The following is a 24,910-nucleotide window of genomic DNA, read 5'->3' as shown; positions in this document are numbered from 1 at the left end:
GTAAAAATAGTAATAGTGATAAGATCAGTAATAGAGTAGAACATTAGCCTGTTTCTTCATGCTAATGGCCTGTTTACCAGTTAGTACGGTGTTTTTGTGGTGATAATGGTGGTGGTGTTTTTATTCAAAAACTGCTAAAATAAAAATCTTTAAATGGTGGAAAGCAAAGAGAAACATCATTACTTGTATTACACATTGTTTTTGGTTAATGGAAAAATATACATTTATTAAGTATTAATATGAAGCTAAACATCAGCTATGTTGCTGGAGTGATGATGTTTTAGTGGTTTCTTGACTTCTTAATTTTTTTAAATGACAGACCTACTACATTTGAAAATGTGAAAAGGATCGATGGTGTGTCTGAAGGCAAAGCTAATATGTTGACCCCTCTGTTGGAAGTCATCAAAGATTTCTGTCAAATAAATAGCATTCAGGTAAAATACTGTGGTTTGCAGGAATTATGAGAGAATAAACATTTTTTGATGATTTAAAAAACACCTTTTAAAAACATTTTCTCCCTTTACAGTTGACCCTTGAACAATGTGGGAGGTTAGGGACACTGACCCCCACACCATCAAAAATCCATGTATAATTTTTGACTCCCCCAAAACTTAACCATTAATAGTTTACTATTGACTAAAAGCCTTACTGAGAACACATATAGTTGATTAACATATTTTGTATGTTGTATGTCTTATTTACTGTATTCTTTTGTTGTTGTTGTTTTTTAAGATTTTATTTATTTATTTGAGAGAGAGCCCAAGAGCACAAGCAGGGATGGGGGGAAGGGCAGAGAGAGGAGAAGCCAACTTCCTACTGAGCTGACAGCCCGACTCTAGGCTCAAACCCAGGACCCTGAGATCATTACCTGAGCTGAAGACAGATGCTTAAAAGACTGAGCCACACAGGTGCCCCAAATACTATTTTCTTGTAATAAAGTAAGGTAGAGAAAAAAAAAAGTTATTAAGAAACTCATAAGGGAGGAATGCCTGGGCGGGTCAGTTGGTTAAGTGTCCGCTCCCGTCATCATCTCAGGGTCATGAGATCAAGCCCTGCGTTGGGCTTTACGCTCAGCCAGGAATCAGCTTGAGAATCTCTCTCTCCCTCTCACTCTGCCTTTCTCCCACACTCGTGCATACTCTCTCTTTCTCTCTCCCTTTCAAATAAATAAATAAATCTTAAAAAGAAATCATAAGGGGTTGACGAAGGGAAGGTGGGCAGGGGATGGGTTAAATGGGTGACGGGTATTAAGGAGGGCACTTTTGTGGAGCACTGGTGTTGTAGATAAGTGATTAATCACTAAATTCTACTCCTGGAACCAATATTACACTATATGTTAAGTAACTAGAATTTAAATAAAAACTTGAAACAAAACAAAATTATAGGGAAGAGATAATATGTTTTAGCACTGTACTGTATTTATTGAAAAAAATCTGCATCTAAGTGGACCTGGCCGCTTCACACTATCTTGTTCAAGGGTCAGCTGTGTTTTCATTTCCACACTGGACACTTAGAAACTATCGATTCAGATTACTCCTGTAGTAAATCACCTACAAAAACATGTTACCTAATTTTTAAGATGATGCTTAAGTAGTTGTCCAGGCTGCTCCTGTCTTTCTGTTCTGTTGAGTGATTTTGCTTTTCAATTTGAAAAAGTACTGTGTTTTAGGTTGATAAATAATTTTACTTTCAGATGGAGATAGAAATTAAAGCTGCAAAGTTATCTTTGCTATCACTTGGCATGGAGCCCAGCCACTTTCTTTTCTGTTTTATTTATTTTATTCCCTAATTACCCTCTCCTTCCAGTCATGCTGTCCTTTGATATTAAGTAGAATACATGTTCTTCTCTTCAGTCTTACTAGCATTCTCTTCCTATTCTTTTATTACTCTTTGCTCCACCATAAATGGCCATTTCCACAAGGATCCTTTGGGTTTCTTTCTTTAAACCCCACATTCAGACTCTATTAACTTTGTGTACTCTGACATAGGAGTAAGGCATTGGGAGGTAGTAGAAAGTCTACTAAACTCAGAATCAGGGAATTAGGAATTTAATTCTCCCATGGTCTACCTGTTGAAGCCGAATGTGTTCTTTTTAAAAAGATTTATTTGACAAGCTGGAGGAGGAACAGAGGAAGAAGAAGAAGCAGACTTCCTGCTCCACAGAAGGCTGGGGGAGTGGTATGGGGCTCCCTCCCAGGATGCTGAGATCATGAACTGAGCTGAAGGTAGATGCTTAACTGACTGAGCCACCCAGGCACCACCCCCCCTCCCTTTTTTTTAAAGAGTTTATTTATTAGAGAGAATGAGGAGGGGAGGGACAGAGGGAGAAGGACAAGCAGACTCCCCATTGAGCAGGGAGCCTGACTCTGTATGTGTTCTTTAACATCTTTAGGTTTCCATTTCCTGACTACACAATGGAAAGGATACCTTCCTTCCCCATATTAAGGAAACAATAGATTAATTAGAAAGACAAAAGATAGGGATGCCTGGGTAGCTCAATCATTTAAGCATCTGACTCTTAAGATTTTGGCTCTGATCATGATCTTGGAGTCCTGGGTTCTGCACTCAGCAGAGTGTCTGCTTGTCTCTCTCTCTCTCTCTCTCTCTCTCTGTCTCCTTTTGCCCCTTCCTCTGCTCACACACACACTGTCTCTCAAATAAATAAATAAAGCTTAACAAAAAAAGAAAGACAAAAGATAAGGGGTGGGTATAAAAAGTTGGAAGCATTAAAAGTATGGAAGGCAGTATTAAGAGGTTGTTTTCGCTTCTAAGAATCTACTGTAAGCTTTGGACACGCACATTTGGATCCCCCTTTAAAAATCTGATATGTCTTGTCACAGAATAGTGTTTTGAGGAGTAGATTTGCATTATCCTTCTCTGTGAGCTTGTTTTTATGTATACATGTGTGCAAATATGAATGTAAGTGGTTACATTGGAATGCAAATTCATTAATTTATCATGAGAATTGTAACTGAGAAGTTTCACATGACCTAACCAGCATCTTCTCCTCTCCTATCGAATAAGAAGGTATATGGGAAGCCAGCTTATGACAGTCGCTTAGAAAGCCTGGAATATCACAGGGGGAATTCTGATAGTGTCAGAGTAGTCTGTCACATCAAGGCAGATTAGGCATTGTCCTACATTACTTGCCAGGGAAACTGTTACATTCAAATCTAGTTAGCCAAGATGTCTTGTCATCTGAACAGTGCTTGGCTAGGTATTGCCTGCTTTGGTCCTTCTGCCTTTCCTATTTATGTTTCCACTGATTTCCTACTTATGTTTCCATTGATCACTCTCTGTTCATATAATCTTTTATCTACACAGAGCATGATTTGATTAGACTTTTGCTTAATTAGAATAGCCCTTCCTTCTTGAGATTACTGCCCTCATAGTACTTTGCTTAGTGTTTTGAATGTTCCTAAACCCTTTAGTCTCACATTTACAGATGACATCATGATTTTGTCCTATAAGTACTAAAATCTTCATGGATTTGCCAGTATAATTCACAGTGGTCACATTTCTAAGACCTTGGTATCGGGGTATCCCATTGTTGCCTCCAGCCATAGCCTATACCGATAGACTGAGGAATCGGGCTAATGGGCTAATATTAAGCATGCCTAGCAATTTAAGGCCAGATTTGACATTGTTAAGGTCTCAGATAGAAACACTTCATTTAATAAAATATATTCTTCCTTGAAAATCTAGAGGTGCCTAGAAACAACTTGAGGTATCGTCTAGTTTCTCTGTTCCCCAAATTGCGTTGTCCCAGGTATCTGAACTAATCTACAGACTCACTTATTTATTTAGGGTAGAAATGGACTGCTGTGGGTTACAATACGCCAAGTTATGTTGGATTTAATTCTTTTAAATTGGTGCTTATGTTTTGAAAAGTAAAGTTGGCATGGGGAAAACTATTCTTAATCCATGCGAATCATACATCATATAATTCTGTCATAACTCTCACTTGGTCTTTACATATTTTCAGGCTCTTAAAAAATTCCACTATTGCTCTATTAATCTCATTTTTCAATCCTTTGTCCGCTTTTTCTCTTTTAAACGTTTCCTAAGGAACCGTATTTAAGAATTTACATAATGCTTCAAGTTTAGAGCCACAGTTTGTATGTATCTTTTTAAACTATATGTATATAGTAGTAATGTATTTACTTATAAAATGTTAGCAGAATTTGTGACTATGGTATCAAAATTTGAATATTAATTTGGTTTATTCATTCATTCAGTATTCACTTCCAGAGATTAAGGGACTAATTTAGAGTCAGAGTGGTCAACATTATAGTTCATTTTTTATTCCCTCTTTGTTGGCTAAAGGAGAGACTAGAAATTTCTAGCTTTATAACCATGTTTACTATTACATATATCTTATTTAAAAACTTACTCCCTCCATCCTTATTTTACCTTTTAGATCAATATGTAAAAATACAAAAACAAAAAGAAAACAAAACCCTTTTTCAGCTCTTCATATAAAGGGAATTTTTTATCATTCCTTTGAAGTTTTGTGTGTGTTTTTTCCCCCTCATGCCTAATGATCATACTAATACTTTATCATTATATTGATATTATTATTGATCATTTGTGTTACATTTAAAATTTTGTAGACAGACCTCTTTTCAAGGACAAAACCTCAGGAAGAACAAAGGAACAGTGTGGTGGCAAAAAATGAAGCATGCTCCCTTTCACAGCCTGTGGCCATCACTTATTACTTATTCCAAGAAAAGAAGATGTCTTTGGTTAGTATTTTACTTTCAAGTTAACAGATTTTCAAATTTATCTAAACGTGTTCTTATCAGCTTTTCAAATAGTAAAATTGTGACTTGGGATAAATTTCTTCTAATCTTGCAGTATTTTATATTGTTTCATTTTACATTTAATCTTAGACTAGAATGTCATTTTCTTTTTCTGCCAAACCTACCTTTGTCAATTAATTAAAAAGAGTAAGTGTACTTTGACCATGGTTACTTTGTAGAGGTTGTATCAGAGGTTCTGCTGAACATATTTACAGCTTAGGGATATTAGAGCAGTTGTATTTTAAGACTTTTTTTTTTAACTGGGATTAATAGTTTAAAAACTGTTAGCATATATACTGATAAGAAATAATCTCCAAGATATATTAAGGAAAAGGAAGATGGAGAGCAGTGTGAAAAGCATAAATGAAGTGAGTGTATATATGCATGCTTATATATTAACATATTTTTGTGTATGTATACAAAAATGCGTAAACTGTCTTTGGAAGGATGTCCAAGAAGCTGGAAATAAGTTTTTAAAAAACAGCTTGCTTTTCATTCTAGATCCTCTACTGTTATTTTCTATTTTAAACCATGCCTGATTGGTCTTTGAAAAAAATCTTAATTACTGTGAAAAATGGCCACACTTAATGTTTCTTCACTGTTCTGGCCTCAGTCCTTAAGGCTGTTGAGGTTTCTTTAAATATACAAAATGAAGAGTATAACTTAGTGGAATAGGGACAGAATTAGGCTTCCAGCTATGTTTAACTAATTTAATTCCTATCCTCTCTGTCATTAAATTGATTTGGAAAAGGCTATATGGTCCCGTGCCTGCTTTTCATGTTCTCTGTGTCTGTATTCACTAGGCTATATTATACTTCTTATTCTGGTTAAAATCCAGTATAAATAAGAAAAACAGTTTATAGCTTGTCTTCATCACTTAATAGATGTTCTAATTAAACAGTCAGATTCCTGAAATTAAAAGTACAAAAGCCATTATAGAAGAAACCCAACAATTCCATTGTACTATTTTTGAAGTGAATTGCATGATAAATAGAAATTTTAAGTTCAGTTTCTTATTTAAATAGTAACTTACATGTGTTAAATATGCTTATAAATACATAATTTGACCATATATATAGTATAACTGAATACTAAGAAAATTTGTTGTAGCCTCCAAATTTTCTGAATAAAGTATATTCTAATACTCAGCCCTGATACATGGTTTCATGTGTTGTATTATATATTCATGATTAAAAATACAGAGTGGTATATTATCATTGATATCTTTTGCTTTTTTTTTTGTATATTATTGTGTAATATCATGGTATAATTATCTGTTCCTCCCAGGGGCTGAGAGGGTCTGTGCCAGTTAACCACAAAATTAAACATGCCTAAGGACTAATTAATCAGGAGCAATAATACAATTAGTTCTAGGTAATTTGATGCCTGGTATCAAATAACCCTGATATTATGCACACATGGTGCAGACCGTGTAGTAGAAAAAGGTAGACATTTAATGAGGTAACTTAAAACCTACCTTTGAAGGCTGAAAATACTGCTTTAAATGCTCCGTTCTGTGAAAGTACAGTCTTCACATAAATACAGTCCAAATTCAGACTTCCAAGATGCATTAAAAGAAGGTATCATGAAATAATCTAGAGCTGCATAAACTTTCTGAGTATTTAAAAGAATGTTTTATCAAATGTACATCTTAAATGGATTTGGAGCTACTTTTGTTTAAAAAGCTACATAAAATATGTAACGCTATCCTAAATTTAAAACAATTCATGTTAAGTTTAATGCTAGGCAAAAAACGACAGCTCTTGATAAATTGTGGTTATTATTTTATGAATAGAGCCAATATAAAACACCCTATTAAAGTTTTCTCAAGAACCGTTTATAGAATGCATCTGGAGCCTTGCACTATCACTAAGCATTTTAGGATTTGTCTTCTTGGACATTCACATAACTAAAGTACCATGTGTTAGTTCATTTATACAGAATATTGGATTACAATTTATGATATTTTCAGAAGGCTGTGGCAGTTATTAGATTTACACAGAATGATTAGTCTCTGCCACTAATGGGTTTTTGAAGTGAACAATTACAGAGGGATGAGGATTGAGTTCTTAGCTAAAGCTGGAGGATTTTGTTTTATTCACTGTAGTAAGTATAAAAGGTAGAACATGTAGAGATCTGTAACATGGGTAGTTTTAAAGAAATAGTGAAAATGAAAATTTTAAGTGAAGGTTCAGTGCATTATTTCTTGGTGAACATTGACTACCTGAAGGTTTTGGACATTTTATTTACATATGGTACATTGCAAACTCTTAAGACCTTGCTGGTGGTTTTGCTCCTGTTTCTCTAGATAAGTATAGCCAAGGAGAGGGCTATGCCTGTCACAACGGTTGGGATGCACTTAACCCAAGCACTGAAAGCTGGCTGCCCACTTGATACGGAACGAGCAGGCCTGACTCCAGAGGTTCAGAAGATTATCGCTGATGTTATCCGAAACCCTCCCATCAACTCAGGTGATGCTCTGACCCTCGTCTGCAGCCTCAATGACTCGAGTCATTGAACCCAGAAGAAGTAAACAAGCAACCCACTCGCATTTTTCACTTTACCAGCATTAACCCCTTATGCTACAAGGGAAACTTTACTTTTGTAATGCTTTTTCTGTTGTTTTTGGAAAAACAGTCTTTCTTCCCATTATCAGAGGAAAGTCTGAGTCTGAGAAATTCCTGTATTCCTTTGCAGCTTTAAATTATGACTTCTACTCCCATCCCCAAACTGGGCTTTCATCCTTTTCTAACTTCTACCTCACCTCTTGGTAAAAACACATTTTTTTTTCCATATTCATTTCTCATAGCTTACTGATTTCTCATTTTCCCCTAAATCTTACAGATTCCTTGTCATTGGCCCACTTAAGTAATCTTTCTAAGCAGTGCAATCAGTGGTCTCAGTCGCTGTGGTGTTGAAGGGATGGTCCTTGGTCTCTTGGCCCCTTGTAGAAGGGCTTCCACTTGTCCCTTTGCTGCAGAGTGTCAGTTGTGCTCGTGGAGACTGAGCACAGTTGCCTGCCCTGCAGAAAGTTTTAGATTATCTCTTTTTTATAGAATTAAGGATTAGGTACCTCAGAGGATTTTTTCCCCATAAATGTACAAACTAGATGTGTTTTAACTCAGTAAATTTTCAGACTCTTAGGACAGAACATACTGACTCTTAGGACAGTAGACATACAGAAAGCCTTATCTCAGGAACTGCAATGCAAATACTTAAATTTTTATTAACTTGAATTCTTTCCCACTTGGGAACAACTGGGTGGTTCCCCCAGAAATCTAGAAACAAGGGAAATACGATCACGCTCTGAAAGTACAGTCAATACTGTACTAAATTGGTCAGAACAAAAATATTAAAGTCACCTTAAAGACAGCATTGGGCATCTGGGTGCTCCCCAGGGAGTTGGGTCATCCCTTAGGGGACTGACTTGATTTTCGCTCAGGTCTTGATCTCAGGGTCATGAACCTGAGCCCCAAGTTGGGCTCTGCGCTCAGCACAGAGTGTGCTTCAGATTTTCTCTCCCTTTGCTTTTGCCCCTCCTCCTGCTTGTACTGTCTCTCTAAATAAATAAACTCTTTAAAAAACACATTTAAAACGACAGCATTAATTCTGAACTCCAGAAAGACTTGACTGAAGTGTAAAGAAAGAACACCTTCATGTGTTGCATTGGTCAACTGTGGAGGCACAGGAGAAAGACAGGGACAAATCTGGGCAGTGGTCATCTAAATTATTCTCAGGGAACTAAAATTTTTCTTCCTTTTATTTCTTAAAACATTATTTACTTATTTATTCAAATTTCTTTCTCTCTCTTTCTTTCTTTCTTTCTCTCTTTCTTTCTTTCTTTCTTTCTTTCTTTTTCTTCCTTTCTTTCTTTTTAAGATTTTTATTTATTTATTTGACAGAGAGAGACACAGTGAGAGAGGGAGCACAAGCAGGGGGAGTGGGAGAGGGAGAAGCAGGCTTCCTGCTGAGCAGAGAGCCCAGTGTGGGGCTCAATCCCAGGATCCTGAGATCATAACCTGAGCTGATGGCAGATGCCTAACGATTGAGCCACCCAGATGCCCTGTTATTATTATTGTTGTTGTTGTTACTATTTTAAAGTAATCTCTCTGCCCAATCTCTCTATGAGGCTCAAACTCACAACTCAAGAATCCCGTGCTCTCCTAACTCAGCCAGCCAGGTCCCCTAAAGTTTTTTCTTTGTATTATACCATATTAAAGTTGTACTGCTGGTTATTTACAAGAAGGAAATATGCAATTTCTAATCCTGGCCAACAAGACTTCAAGTATACTGAGGGCCTGTTGATAAGTTATGCCAAGATCTTATTTGAGGAAAATAACAACTAATTCTGCTTCTATATCACTTCCTCACTTTCTGGTTACAATTTGATTTTTCATATAGTTCTATCTATAGTGAAAGTATGCACTAGTCATGCTAATCTGGGTACTTAACTATGTGAAATTATAAACCCATTATTGTAAATCAGTGAACTGACAATCTGTGAACATGGTTAATGTGGATCTATTAAGGTAAAGTTGGGTTTCTAAATCTGAAAACCTTAGGGCCATATCCTGGACTGCGATAAAACATCCAAGGTAACTTAGCTTTGAGTCCTCTTACAAGAAAGCTAAGCAGCTATCCTGGTCCCATTCCAGTGTAACTCCAGCAGCCACCTAACTAGAAATTAAGGCAGAGAAAGGAAAGCAGTAATTATTCTATAGAGTTAGAATTGTGATCATATAAAACCTCTCTTTCTCCAATGCAAAGTAAAATAGTATTTTAGAGAAGGTCAAAAACTCAGATATCATCTTAATTTTAATACATTTGGTGTTTTTTTCTTTATGTATGTATGTATGTATGTATGTATGTATGTATGTATGTATAATCTCTCCGGACTTAAAGAAATGTATGTGTCTTTTGATGAGCTGTTGGATAGTAGGCCATATTATCTGAGTTTGTGCAGCTTTTTTCTTTTTTCGTTTTCCCCTTGTGACTATTATTGACGGTCTGTCGTAAATCCTGAGTACTGATGGGTGTGTTAGCCTGGTCAGTAAGAGCAAAGGCTCTGGTAACAGCTGATTCACTTCGACATAGGCTGCACCACTTCAAAGCCATGTGACTTTGGGTGAATGGCCCAGTGTCCCTAAGCTTCAGTTTCCTTATCTCTAAAACAGGGCAAGATAATGTTGCCTCTTCTTACAGAACTGTGAGAAATAATTAGATACTGACTGACAGAACGCTCTGGCACCTATAAATATTTCGTAGATGGTGATAGTGGCAGTGATGGTGATTATAACGATATGAATGAAGAAGTAGATGGTAAGATCTTACAGCTTCTTAAAAATACCCTCCAGGGGGCCTGGGTGGCTCAGTGGGTTAAAGCCTCCGCCTTCAGCTCAGGTGATGATCCCAGGGTCCTGGGATCAAGCCCCACATCGGACTCTGCTCCGTGGGGAACCTGCTTCCTCCTCTCTCTGCCTGCCTCTCTGCCTCCCTGTGATGTCTGTCAAATAAATAAAATCGTTTAAAAAAACCCCTCTAAATATGATTGCTTTTATACTCTATCCTTTTTAGTAGCTAATTAAGAAAATAAGTTAATAAAAAAGTGTACAAGAAGTAAGATTTTAGGAGCGCCTGGGTGGCTCAGTGGGTTAAGCCTCTGCCTTCGGCTCAGGTCATGATCTCAGGGTCCTGGGATCGAGCCCCCTCATCATGCTCTCTGCTCAGTGGGGAGCCTGCTTCCTCCTGTCTCTCTCTGCCTGCCTTTCTGCCTACTGTGATCTCTCTCTGTCAAATAAATAAATAAAATCTTTAAAAAAACAAAAAAAGAGAGATTTTAAAACTGAACTTTTTTTTTAAGATTTTGTTTACTTATTTGAGAGAGACAATGAGAGAGAGCATGAGAGAGGAGATGGTCTGAGGGAGAAGCAGACTCCCCGTGGAGCTGGGAGCCCAATGTGGGACTTTATCCTAGGACTCTGGGATCATGACCTGAGCTGAAGGCAGATGCTTAACCAACTGAGACACCCGGGCACCCTAAAACTGAACTTTATAGAACCTTAAAGACTTTAAGGTTTAATTCAGGCTGGTTATAATTACTTTTTATTCAAGTACTGAAGAATTCTTGGGCAAATATTATTGAGTGACATAAAATAGATGTTCTAATTTCAGTTCATTATTGGCAGGAGAAAATGGTAGAGGAGGATTTAAGATTCTGTTATTTACCCAATTACCGACAACATTTATTTTATTTGGCGATGGTGAAGAATCCAGGTATTGCTAAGTTGCTTTCCAAATCATATAGTTGTAAAGTTAGGATTTTAGATTTGGGAAGGAAATTGGAAATCATTAAATTTTCACTTTACGAATCCTGCCCTGTTTTAGAGAGAGGAATTTGAGGCCTAGAGAGTTGGAAATTGTTAAAAGATTAATGACTGAGCAAGTTTTTCTTTTTACTATACCATGTTAAAGTGTACTGCCAACTATTTAAAGAAAGAAATATGCAAGTTCTTTTTTGGTTTAAGGTTTTATTTATTTAGAGAGTGAAAGAGAGTGAGAGAGAGAGAGAGAGCACGAATGAGCAGGGCAGGGGTTGGGGAGCAGAGCAAGAGAGACAATTCCACTTTGACTCCGAGCTCATGGGGAACCCAAGGTGGGGCTCAATCCCAGAACCCTGAGATCATGACCTGAGCCGAAATCAAGAATTCGTCAGACACCCCGAAGTATGCAGTTTCTAATCCTGATACAAGATTTGGGTTTATAAACTTCTAATTGACAGGTAAAATAGATATACTTAATTATATTCAGTTTAACATATTTTATGTATAGTGCCTTTAAATATTCTCTATCTAGTCCCCTCTAAATTTTGATTTTAGCAATTTTAATTTCTGACATTAGACAACTTTTTTAAATTAAAAATTACTAAAGCCAGGGTACCTGGGTGGCTCAGTCATTAAGCATCTGCCTTCAGCTCAGGTCATGATCCCAGAGTCGTGGGATCAAGTCCCACGTCAGGCTGTCTGCTCAGCAGGGAGTCTGCTTCTCCCTCTACTTCTGCTCCCTCAGATAAATAAAATCTTTAAAAAAAATTAAAGTCAAACAATATATAAATGTGAATATAAAATTGCACATAGAATTGCACAGCCTGATTGAACAAATATCTGAGAGAAGAGAAGCATCTGTAATCATTAGTGACTAAAACAGTATTTAAAACATTTATGTTTACCATTATATACTGAATATAGCAAATAAATTTTCATTTAGGGATATGTACTAAATTGAATTCTAAAGAAGGGAAAACACTTTTAAATATACTTATTAAATACTTAATTCATCTTTCTGTCAGTATACTGTATGTAGGTTATATAATACAATATGAAAAAATATATTATTGTAATTTACTTCCAAAGCAAAAATTGAGAAAGTTAAGATTATGGGAACTCAATTTTCTTTTGATTATACACTTATGGTATGTAAGACAACAGTTTTTGATGTGAAATTTTACTTTTGAATTCTTGCTTTTCCTTGACAAAATACTGTTTATTCTCCTATTTGAGAAAACATTGTGCAGATGGGGGCTCCTGGGTGGCTTGGAGGGTCAAGCCTCTGCCTTTGGCTCAGGTCATGATCTTGGGATCCTGGGATGGAGCCCTGTATCGGGCTCTCTGCTCAGCAGGGAGCCTGCTTCCCCCTCTCTCTCCGCCTGCCTCTCTGCCTACTTGTGATCTCTCTCTCTATATCAAATAAATAAAATCTTTTTTTTTTTTTTTTTTCTCAAAGATTTTATTTATTTATTTGACAGAGAGAAATCACAAGTAGATGGAGAGGCAGGCAGAGAGAGAGAGAGAGAGAGAGAGAGAGAGAAGCAGGCTCCCTGCTGAGCAGAGAGCCCGATGCGGGACTCGATCCCAGGACCCTGAGATCATGACCTGAGCCGAAGGCAGCGGCTTAACCCACTGAGCCACCCAGGCGCCCTCAAATAAATAAAATCTTAAAAAAAGAAAAGAAAAGAAAAGAAAAAAATGCAGTTGGACTTACTACATTAATGATTCAGGTATGTTATTTTTTTTAAATTTAATTGTAGCTCTATCACATAATTTGGTGTTTAAATGAACAAGTTTGATTGGCACTTAAATTTTTCAAAATTCTGAACTGAGAATACTCTATGTTTTGTTATGGCATAATATACCTGGAAAAAGAGTAATTCTGAGTTGAGAAATCATATGTATTATTTCATGCTGTCTTATTTGCTAAGTATCTTTTGTCCTTGTAATTTAATATTTAAAGGAATTCTATAACATTTTAATCTTTTAGTTTATCCACACTTATGTAATTTTAAGCTTCTTTTATGGAGTTGAAATTCTAACTATGCTTAATAATAAATTAAGCAAGGCATTTAATGAGGTGTCTAGGTAATATTTTGAATAATTTCATTCTTCCATTCTTTATGTGCATGTACCTGGAAAATTAAGGGTGGCTTCTAAGGGACCTGACACAAAAATAGGAGTAATATGATCTCTTTTAAAGCACTGGAGTGCAGCCGGTGTTCATTATTCTCCCAATAGAAATTTTCAGCACTTGCCTGGAAAGTTAGGACACAATCAGATGTATCTTTAATGCTAGATGCCCCTTTTTTGCATAAGCATATTGTAGGATGACTTTAAGGTACAAATGTAGAGGATTTACAGAAATGTGTAAATGAATATATGGATTTTCTAGTTATATCTAGAAATTATATTCAGATTATAGTACAATAACTTTGTATATTTGTTAAATCACTAACAGTGGTTTAAAACCATAAATAAATGATACATCAGAGTTTTATGAAAAAAGGACATTCTAATTTTAGAAACAGATTTGTTTTGATGGAATAAAATATCTCATTTTTCCTTTCAAAATAATTCATTGAACCTATGATGCTATGATAGTTCAAGATTATTGAACTATGTTTCCAAAAATTGTCTTATAAAATGTACATTTACAGTGTGATGAAATAAAGGGTGCATAGTTTATTTATCTAATGTTTAAATACCCACTGAAGAAAATGAATTTAATATAATGTAATTGTGTTAATTGGCTAGAGTACAGGAAAATTTGTATGGTTTTTTAATTTTTTTGGTATAATTTTTCTAAAGCAGCATTATCCAAGAAGAAATGTGATACAAACCATATATGCGATTTTATTTTATTTTTAAATTAAAACAAATTCTTTTACTGAAATATAGTTGACATACAACATTACATTAGTTTCAGATGTACAGCAGAGATTCAGCAAGTCTATATGTTATCCACAGTTTGTAATTTTAAATTTTCTACTAGCCACTTTAAAAAAGTCGAAAAAAAAAATAGGGCACCTGGGTAGCTGTCATTTAAGCCTCCATTTCTTGGTTTTGGCTCAAGTCATGATCTTAGGGCCCTGGGATTGAGCCCTGTGTCAGCCCCACGCTAAGAATAGAGTCCGCTTAAGATTCTCTCTCTCCATCTCCCCCTGCCTCCATTAATCTCAAGTGCCTGATTGCTCTCTCTCCCTGAATAAAAATGTTTGAAAATCTAAAAAAAAAAAAGGTTAAAAAATGGAATTAAAAAAACAAAAATAAACACGTAATTAATTCTAATGATATAATTTAATTAACCAAGTATATTAAAATGTTATCATTTAACATATAATTTAACATATAATCATATAGAATTATTAAGAGATATTTGTGTGTTTTTTGTACTAAGCCTTTGAAATCAGGAATGTGTTTTGCATTTATAGCATATCTCAATTCTGATGCTAAATTTTAATTGAAAATACTTGATTTGTATTTAGCTTTCATAAACTTTACATTTGAATAAAGTAGATACTCTGTGTTCCAAACATCTTAAAATCTTTCCAATAATTGAATCAAATATCAGTTTTTTTTTTTTCAAGTATCACCTTTTAAATTTAATTTCAGATTGATGAATTGAGTTTCTTAACCATCCTAGCCACATTTCAGGAGCTTGTCAGCTACAGGTTGTTAGTGCTCATTGTAGCAGAAGCACAATTACAGAGGTAGTTTGGAAATACCCATGAAAACACAAAATGTGTTTAACCTTTGAACGAGTAATCCCACTTCTAAGAATCTAGAGATATGGAAAAAATGTGTAATATAATATTCTTTGGGTCATTTTGTTTTCAAAGAAAAATTGAAGACAAATGAAAGGGAACTCAAAGTAAGTTTGGATAGACAATACAAAAGAAGATGCCTCAGTCATTAAGAAATTAATGAAGTAGTAAAATTGGCCAAATTTCTGTGGTATTTGGATGGCATAATGACTGAAGGACAAATAGAATTTTAGTTGGTCAATAGACATAGTAGTCATATTGCTAATTTTATTACATTTAGAGGTAAAATCTTATTTTCCAAGATTTTGATTAGGATCAGTTTTATATCTTAATACTTTAAAGTAACAGAGTACAGGCTAAATATATACCCCATGGTCCTAGTTTCTGTTAGCTGGGTAACCACCTCTTGCTGGTGTGTTTTCTTTTTCTTTTCTTTTTTTTTTTTTTTAAGATTTTATTTGTAGGAATGTCTGAGTGGCTGGCTCAGTCTGATAAGGGTCTTTTTTGCTCAGGTCATGACCCCAGGGTCCTGGGATCAAGTCCCCATATCAGGCTCCTTGCTCAGTGGGGAGCCTGCTTCTCCCTCTGCCTGCCTCTCCCCCTGCTTGTTCTCTCTCTGACAAACAAAATCTTTTAAAAAAAATTTAATTTATTTTATAGTGCATTTGAGAGAGCACAGGCAGGAAGAGGCAGAGGGAAAGAGAGAAGCAGATTCCCTAATGAGGGAGGCCCAAGTGGGGCTTGATCCCAGGACCCTGAGCCACCCAGACACCACCTGTTGATTTTTTTTGTTTTTGTTTTTTAAACTTAACTGCAGGGTTTTTTGTTGTTGTTGTTGTTGTTGTTTTTGAAGTTCAAGAATAGCAAGATAAGATCTTTGGAAGAAAGGAAAATGTAAATCTTGAAAAATTGAATTGGGTGTCAGAAATGTTTGATACCAGTTTTATAATTACATGAAGATGGGTGAAACTGAGCTGCTTAGTTTTATGATACTCTAGGGCATTCCAGATGAATGTGTTGTTGAAAGTGTTTGAAACATAAGTAGTAGTCTGTAGGAGATTGCTAAATAATTTGTAAAAGGTGTGAAGACACAGTCTGAATTGGTTCTGTTGAGTTAAAAAAAAGTAAAAATTCCTTGATTGTGAAAATAAGTGATTTTTTCCCAAAAAACTCATTTCGTTATATGCATTTTAAATAATTGATATGTTTTGTTAAGCTACAATAGCCATTGAAAGGGTCTTTTTTTTATTAGCATCTGATTTACAAGTACGATTAGCTTCTATTTTAAGAATAAGTTCTCTTAGAAAAATAATTGTAGGGACACCTGGGTGGCTCAATGGGTTAAGCCTCTGCCTTCCACTCAGGTCATGATCTCAGGGTCCTGGCATTGAGCCCCACATTGGGCTTTCTGCTTGTCAGGGAGCCTGCTTACTTGTCTTTCTCTGCCTGCCTCTCTGCCTGCTTGTGATCTCTCTGTCTCTGTCAAGTAAATACATAAAATCTTAAAAAAAAAAAATTATAATAGATATTTGGAATTTGAAGTGTAATTCCTTTAGAAACAATTCTGTGAAGGTTGGTTTTGGTTCTCAGGGCACCTCACAAGAAGCAGTTTGAAACATTATTTATACAGAGTCAATGGCATTGACCTGACTTTAAGTCTTAGAAGCAAGGCTGCAGGTGGTAAGAGGTGAGGGGAGAATATGCTTTACTTCATTTTGGTTTGTAGGGCTATAGGCATTCTAAAAAGAAACTTTTTTTTTAAAGATTTTATTTATTTATTTGATAGAGATCACAAGTAGGCAGAGAGATAGGCAGAGAGGCGGTGGGGGGACAGGAAGCAGGCTCCCTGCTGAGCAGAGAGCCTGATGTGGGGCTCGAACCCAGAGCCCTGAGACCATGACCTGAGCCGAAGGCAGAGGCTTTAACCCACTGAGCCACCCAGGCACCCAGAGAAACATTTTCTTCGGACACCTTCCTCCTTCCTTTCTACAAAGTATTTCACTCTTTCCAGCTCATAGGTTTCTAAAATGTTCTGTGTAATTTATTTTCAACTCTTGTTTTTTTTCATCCTTTACAGATATAAATGAAGTTAAACTAATTAGAAAGCTGGTTCCTGAAAACATTGACACGTACCTTATCCACATGGCACTTGAGATCCTGGGAAAAGACTGTGACAACAGACTGTTAGACCAGCTTTCATGTACTTCCAACAGAAAGAGATATTTCCCCAACTCTGAAGAGAGCTGTTCAAGTTCTAAGAGAAGCAGGGAAGAAGTAGGCGCTAATACCAAGGTGTTAATTATATGTAGAATTTTCATACATTGTCGGTTGGTTCGATTTACATATTCTAACACTAAAATGCTGTATTTTTTAAACTGTTATAAATTCTGATATAAGGTTACTTTTTAAAATCTGTGCTCTATTTCCTTTGTTTTTCATAAATCTTATCTGAGAAAAGTGATTTTTTTAAACAACAGAAAAAGGGAAATGTAGCTCATCTATTTAGCTTTTTGTGTGGAACGTCAACTGAAATTTTACTTCTACCTCATACCGATTTTACATATATATATATGCATATATATATATATATATATATATATATAGTGGAAATCCTTTTGCTTTCATAGACATACTATTGGCTTTGAACTTATGGCAGTTTATGTAGTTTATGAAAATGAAAACAAATTCCATTATAAATACCCCCAAAACTAGTTTGTCTATCATTCTATCTCCTCCTGCTTTGCTCTTGTCATACTGAATCTCTTAGGTACAAGGAAAATTGTTGCCCATGGTCCTGCGCATATACCATACATATTTCTGAGAAAGACCATGAATTTAGTCTTATTTAGTATTATTTTAGTTTTATTAAAATGCTTTGGAAATTATTGCTCTATATGTTGTATGAGAACTAGTTTTTGATGATGATTCTATTAAATGATTGTATAAATTTGAAAATTTAACCTTTGTTATCTTCCAGGTCTAAAATTTTATGATTCTGTGATAAAAGTTGTGAAAACTAGTGATTCACTAAAAAACTATTTTAGTTTCTAGATCATAAATTGAGCATGGTAGTAGGTGTTTTCTCATATAGTGCATTGGGGATTCCATTCCAGTTTCAAGATAGTCTTTATAGATTTCCAAGAGTTAAACCCATTTTCTCAATAGCTTAAAAATAAGAGGAGCTTTATATTCTTGTACTTCAGTTAGGCTTGTATACAGACATGTCATAGATAACCTAATTGGAATTCTTTACATTATTTAGTCAGTTGAAGTAGCTGTGGGAAGGATATTAAAGAAAATAATGTTGGGTGGTAGTAGTGAAATTTGGCCTCTATTCCCAGCCTTTTATTTCTGAAATCTATACCAGATGCCTAAAACCTTGTTTTTCCCAGTGAAGGAAATATCAGTGAAGGAAAAGGTGAAACTTGTTATTTTTTCCTGATTATTGATGCACATTTTATATGAATTATTATTTTAGTCACATATTAGCGTTTGGCTTTTCCCTTATTGAAATAATATCAGACGCTGACAACAGAGTGGGGAGATTTTGGCGGTGATGGGTGGATGGGTAGAAGTCATGCTGAGCCTACTGGATTTACCAACCCCCCCTCCCCCATTTAGGGGAACAAGGATATTGGGGACAGGAAGTAGATTAAGAGATGAATGAGCCAGCCTAAGTATTTTTCTTTCATCTGACTCCCAAGTACAGAAGGCTGCTTCGAATACTGTAGAATCTGTTGGAGGACTGGTTTCAGATCTTTCCTGTTAACATTCATCTTCTCTGCTGACCTGGATTATATCTCTTAATTTGTTTCATTGGATGAATATGAGGCTTCTGATAAAGAATAATGTCAAAACAAATTCTTTGTATTTGTTGGTGCATTGTTAGTTTTACGCCTATTGCGATTACTCTTAAGATAGAAGCTCCATCATGCCTTTTTAATGAAGAAAGATTCCATCTTGATATTGGTAGTTCTGATCCAAAATATGCAGGTACACAGTGGATTATTTGAGTGCATCTTTTTTTTTTTTTTAATTTCTGGAAAGTCTTCTTAAATTTTACTTCTTAGAATTTGTCCCATTGCTTTATATTTCTTCTTCAGGGACTTCGACTATATGTTAGATCTTCTTTGCCTAGCTGCAATATTTGTTACTTTCCATGAATTCTTTCTAGCTTTCCATTTCTCCTTAATTTAAAATTTTCTTCTTCATCTTCTTCTTTTTCACTCCTATTTCTCTGGACAGACTCTGTTATGTTTATTGTTATGTTCCTCCTAGTTTAGTATTCACTTCTTTACATTTTTCCTTTTGCTTCTAATTCTTAACTAAACTTTTCTCCTCCATTTTGAATTTTTCTGATTTTGATTTATGGTGTTCTTTCATGTTTTGAATAATTTTCTTAATGTTTTTCAACTCATTTAAGAGGTTACAGTTTTATTCTATATCTTTGCAACTCTTCTGGTGTCCCATTTGATCTTAATACTTTCCTGTTGTTCATTTTCACGTGAAATTAGTTTTCCTGCACTTTCAAAAGAAAGCATGTTTCAAGGTAGTTTTTCCCAAGTTCACAGAGCTCTCCCTTCTGGTATTTTGTGTAATTTTTCAAAATATGGAAAGTTAGTTTATGAGATATACTCTTTTGTCACTCTTCCCTTTGTCTCTGTTTTACTTGAACTGCTAATTCGATTTCACTCCAGTAGTTCTCCCAGAAGGCATTGTGGTAGCTGGTCAGGAGCGTTCACAGGAACCAGTTGCGTTAGCCATCGAAGACACAATTTATAAGTCATTTGCTGTTGGGTTAGGCAGAAGCCCTCTCACTTTCAGTTGCTGTTTTCCCATTAATCTATCATGGTTTCTGATGTCTATCTGTAGGCTACTTTGTGGTTCTTCTTTTCTTGGGCACCTCACTGCTTTCCTCTGCTTTCTGTTTTAGGTAAGTGGTACTCTGCAGCTCTTATGGCTGCTGGTGGTTTCTCCTCACATGCTCAGCGTTTGGATTTCCTTGGGATACCTTTAAACTTAGTTTTATTGTAAATGTAGATTATGAGTTCAGAGTTTTCCTGTCAATTCTGTTTTAATGGTGGGCTTCAGAGAGATTAAAACACTATGCTGCTGCTTCCACCATCTTCCCAGAACCCTCTTCCCCAAATCACCTTTTTCCTCCATATTTTTCTTTACTGCCTAAGAGAGAATGTATGCGATATTTTCTACCCTGCCACTAAGTTTCATTATAAATTAAAATGTACAATATTATTTATAAACTGTTTTGAGATACTCAGAAAAAAATGCCTTATGAATAATATTATAATTATTATTATTAAAATTCAGTACTTCAGAACAATTAGGATTTTCTAAAACTTTGCTTTTTTAGGCATAGTTTTGTTTTGTGTTGTTCTCTAAGAAAATAGTGCATGCTGTAACTATTTTGTGTTCTATAATAATGTTAAAGGTTGATCGAAAACATCCTTGTGATTTTTCACCAAAAGAAGAAAGTCACAAAAATTCCCTAAGACTTTGGGAATTTCTTGGAATCAGCCAGCCAGCGATTTAAAAACAGATTTATTTACGGATTCTCATTTAATTCTCAATTAAGATTAAATTAATAAAGTAGTTTTAGTGATAACTACATCCAACTTGATAATTACTATTTTTAGGTTTGTGTTAGTGTAGATGAAATTAAATGTGAATATAACATATATATTTCGCTGTTTGCTTACATATATATGCTCACATATACTCAATAAATGAGTTAATGTTTTGTATTTTCAATTTAATGATATTTGTTAATAGAATTTGGGGTATCAGAAAACCCCCCTGAAAATCTAACTATGGTTTTTGGGAATTTTGGTTGACTACTAAAGAAGAAAGTAGTCACTGAAAGGCATTGTTTCTGTTAGGTAACTCAGTTCTCATAATTAAAGTCTCTCCAAAAACTTACTGTTGAGACTCAAAAGATACAGCACTTTCCTTCTTTCTCAGTGAAACAGATCATTATTATAATAGTGTGGTAAATACTGAAGGTCATATTCTGTAGAAATGTTACAGAAGATAGAACATTTTCAGTGATATTAGCTACTAATTATTGAATACCAAGACTAAATCAGGATGTGTTTTGATAGCTTGCATATATTCTCATTTGACCCTCCAGGTATTCCAAAGATGTTATGTACTGTTATTCTCATTTTCTGTGTGAAGAAACCGAGGCTGAAGTAACATTCATAAGGCCATACATTTAGCAAGTGACTCAATTGGAGCTCAAACCTAATTCTGTCTTGGTTGGCAGTCCCTATTTATTCCATGGTATTCAGCTACAAGACTTAGTGTTTTTTCCTCTGTTCTGTTCCTGTGCAGATGTCATGCTCTGTTTTGCTTTTTGGTTTTGTTATCATGTTAACTTCTTTCCTTCCTCCAGATGTACGTGGGTGTTCTAACTATAATTGCAAGCAACTGTAGGCTGCGAGGGATTATGTTAGTAAGATCTTAAGGGAAGGGGTGCCTGGGTGACTCAGTGGGTTAAACTTCTGCCTTCTGCTCAGGTCATGATCCCAGGGTCCTGGGATCGAGCCCCGCATCGGGCTCTCTGCTCAGCGGGGAGCCTGCTTCCTCCTCTCTCTCTCTACCTGCTTCTCTGCCTATTTGTGATCTCTGTTTGTCAAATAAATAAAATTTAAAAAAAAAATCTTAATGGAAGAATAAATATTTCTGGACCAATTTTATCTCTGCCCAAATACCTTTAGTCTGTGGCATTATATATCGCCAGTATTTATTACTTCTGAGTCAAATATCGTCTCATACAGTCTATGTAAATCTAATCTGTTCTCCTGGACTTTTCTTCCCTGTGAGGAAATTTGCTATCCTTAGCCTGTTTTTTTTCTGTAGCTTTTACTAAAGTGTGAGTAGCTCTTTCTTCTTCATTGGATTTCTTTAATTAAGCCAAAACAGCTAATAGGGTTTTTTAACCTTTTTTAAATATATGTTTTCATAGTTTTCTGTGAAGGCTCTTTTGCTTTTTTCCCCACTCTTAAATCTTTTGAAACCATTTTTAAACATAGAAAATGTAACAAAACATAGCAGGTAATTGATGAACCATATATACAGTTTTCATTCTGGAAATTGAATAAATTATGCTTTTTTACCTTCAACTAACAGACACATTATAACTTATATTGAGGTCACCTTATCATAAAGTCCTTCAGATAGTTCCAATAACTAAATTAACTGCTGGATTCCAAGGTGTGCTTACTTTGGAATGATTTGTCTGTCTTGTGGGTTTGAGGCTCTTGTCAAACGGAGATAACAATAATTACTACCAGTTTATACTTATGGAGCATAACTCAAAATTGTTTTATCTTTTTCAAGTGCAGATCACATAATACACAACCGCTGCCTTTGGGTTCCTAAATTTTTTTTTTTTCAGGGACTTTTAACTTAGGGTCTTGAGGCTTCACTTGGTGCCTAAGTCTCCTAAAATTGTGCAAAGTATTACATATGTGTACATTTAGAAGTTGGTTGACTATATGTAACAATATGAATTGTTGTTTTTAGCAGATTTCAAAAAACTCTTTGAAACAAAAATTTTTTTCATTTGTTTCAGTGACTGTTTTTTGAGTATCTGTTATGTCCCAGCAACTCTGCAAGGCACTGATAGTGTTTGAATCGCTCTGCTAGTCAGTCAACCTTTGGAGACATAGAAGTACATGCTTTTTCAAACACCTAATGTGATTCTGTGTATGTCTGTATCTGTGTGTATGTGTGGGTGTCTATATGTGCGTGTGTGTGCACCTGAGCAGATGCCTTCCTCCGAACATTAAATTAACCATTTTGGTCAGCCCAAACCAAGTACACCTGAGACAGAAAACTAAAATAATATCTAGTTCTTTCCTTCTCAAATGTGTATGTACACTTGAGTGCCCAAGAACAGATAACAAGATGGCAGGAAATTGCCTGAAGAAATGATATAGCGATTTTTGTCTTTTATTTACTTTTTGATCTAGAAATAAATTCTGTGGCTCTCACTATTTTGTTTTACTCTACAAGGGAAGGTAGGGGGTATATATACAGTAACCTATGTTACTTTTTACAACCGACACATATTTTCAACATTAACATATTTCTTTTTCTGTTTTTTCCTATAGCCTGCCTCTGTAACCTCAAAGAGAAAATTACCTGAGTGGTTTGCCAAAGGCAGAGAGACTTCAGCTGATGCCAGCAAGAAATCAATGGCCAAAACAAAAAAGAAAGGTCTTTTTAGTTAAACTGGCAATTGCCAGAGGAATTGTGTGTGTCTTACTGTATTAGAAGAGGGGAACTGTGTTTCATTTCTGAAAATAGTGGCAAGGAGTACTTCAGTTTACAAATTATTCTAATCTCAAAAGTAAGACTGACTCATTTGTTGAACAGCTAACATCTTAAACCAGCCTTGTGCAGTTTACTAAAGTTGAGTCTTCTGAGAGCCTGAGTGAGTAATCATAGAATAGAATAAATACATTAATCTCCTTTATGCTTGCTCTAAGAAACCGTTACTGCTCTGTTTCTTAATCTCTTTATTTCAGCAGTATGTTTAAGGGGTGCCGATTTGATATAAATAACAGACTGGTGGTTGTAGGATGATTACGTGTGTGATAGAAAATCTTCATATATTACCAGCTTGCTTTCTTGTGAACGAAGGAAGCATAGTTATTTTTACAATGTCCTTACCATCTTTATAAGAAGCTCTTACACACATTGATAAATGGTATTAGTGGAACAGACCAGTGAAAATGAAACATTCTGGCTTCCATGCATGTAGAGAAAAATAATGTAGCAAAAGAGACCAACTTCACTAGGCAACCATGCACTTTGTATTTTGTATGCTATTTCTATTATCTTTCAAGTACTAAATTCCTTCATATTGAATATTACAAAATATATACGTTATATATGCATTATATATATATGTGTGTGTATATATATATATATATATTTTTTTTTAACTTTTACTTACTTAATTACCTTGAGCACTTTCAGTTTTTGAGGATGTTGGAGTTTGAGTGTAATACCTCTTTATGTAGCACATGTGACTTCGCTATCGAAACCCATACTCTAATGCTGAGTTTGGTAAACCATGGTTAATATCACTTTAACCAGTTCACCTTACAGCCTTTAACTGATGTTTTTGTAACAAAAATCACTATTAATAAAGAAGAGATATTATAGGAGAACTAGAAAATCTGGAGAGATGAAAAGAAGAAAATAAAAATCAGTGGTGGTTGTACCCTGCAGATCATCAGTTAACCCCTTCTGTGTATCCTGCTAAGCCTCTGTATTCACTGCTTTTCTTAGTTTGATACATGAATAATAAATGAATGTGTTTTCTTTGTAAAACATTTAAGTTAAAACACAAAAGATCCCTGTATTCCCATTTTCCTGCATCTCATTACCATTCCTTTTCCAGAAAGTAACTCCTATTAAGTACGTGACTTATAGTTCTCTAGTCATTCCTTATGCATTTATATGCCTTGCATATATATCTACACATACATTCCTGTTTTTTAAAGTGAGTTAGATCATGCTGTATGCAACTTTCTGCAACAAACTCTTTTCACTTAATATGTCACGAAGAACTTCCCATGTCAGTATATATATTGGTCTGTTTCATTCTTTTTTACAGCTACCTACCATTCTATATGTTGAATATATTTTATATAATCACTTTCATATTGGTGATTTTTGTCTTTTTTTTCTACTTTAGATTATTTCTAGAAGTAGAATTAGAGACTGAAATTTATATTTCACTGAATATATTATGAATATTTTTTTCCATGTCATTAAATTGTTTTCCACAGAATCTTTTTTGGTGGCTTTTTGTAGTACAGTGATTCTCAAAGTGTGGTCTGCAGACTTTTAGGGGTTTTTGAGACTCCTTCAGGGAATTTGCAAAGGAAAACTATTTTCATAATACCAAGATGTGATTTGCCTTTTGTCCTATGTTTTTTCCACTGAGGGTGCAAAGCAGTCGTGAGTAAAACCACTGGTACTT

At 35.2% G+C, this 24,910-nt stretch overlaps 1 protein-coding gene across 7 annotated transcripts in view; it reads left to right on the top strand.

Moving 5' to 3' along the window:
• Positions 1-24,584, top strand: part of WRN (WRN RecQ like helicase) — a 143,545-nt gene extending 118,961 nt beyond the window's left edge. For 6 of the 7 annotated variants that reach the window (XM_032328821.1, XM_032328820.1, XM_032328822.1 and 3 more), the window contains 5 exons: positions 320-434; positions 4,614-4,745; positions 7,111-7,273; positions 16,970-17,184; positions 23,028-24,584. In XM_032328821.1, the coding sequence (XP_032184712.1) occupies positions 320-434; positions 4,614-4,745; positions 7,111-7,273; positions 16,970-17,184; positions 23,028-23,147 (745 nt within the window). In that variant the 3' untranslated portion in view covers positions 23,148-24,584. The remainder of the gene's footprint in view (positions 1-319; positions 435-4,613; positions 4,746-7,110; positions 7,274-16,969; positions 17,185-23,027) is intronic. The other variant, XM_032328823.1, reaches the window with a different exon arrangement.
• Positions 24,585-24,910: the final 326 nt, after the last annotated feature.

Source organism: Mustela erminea, chromosome 21 (genome assembly GCF_009829155.1).
Source record: "Mustela erminea isolate mMusErm1 chromosome 21, mMusErm1.Pri, whole genome shotgun sequence".
Classification (NCBI taxonomy): Eukaryota; Metazoa; Chordata; class Mammalia; order Carnivora; family Mustelidae; genus Mustela; species Mustela erminea.
This window is presented reverse-complemented; position numbering and strand designations above follow the sequence as displayed.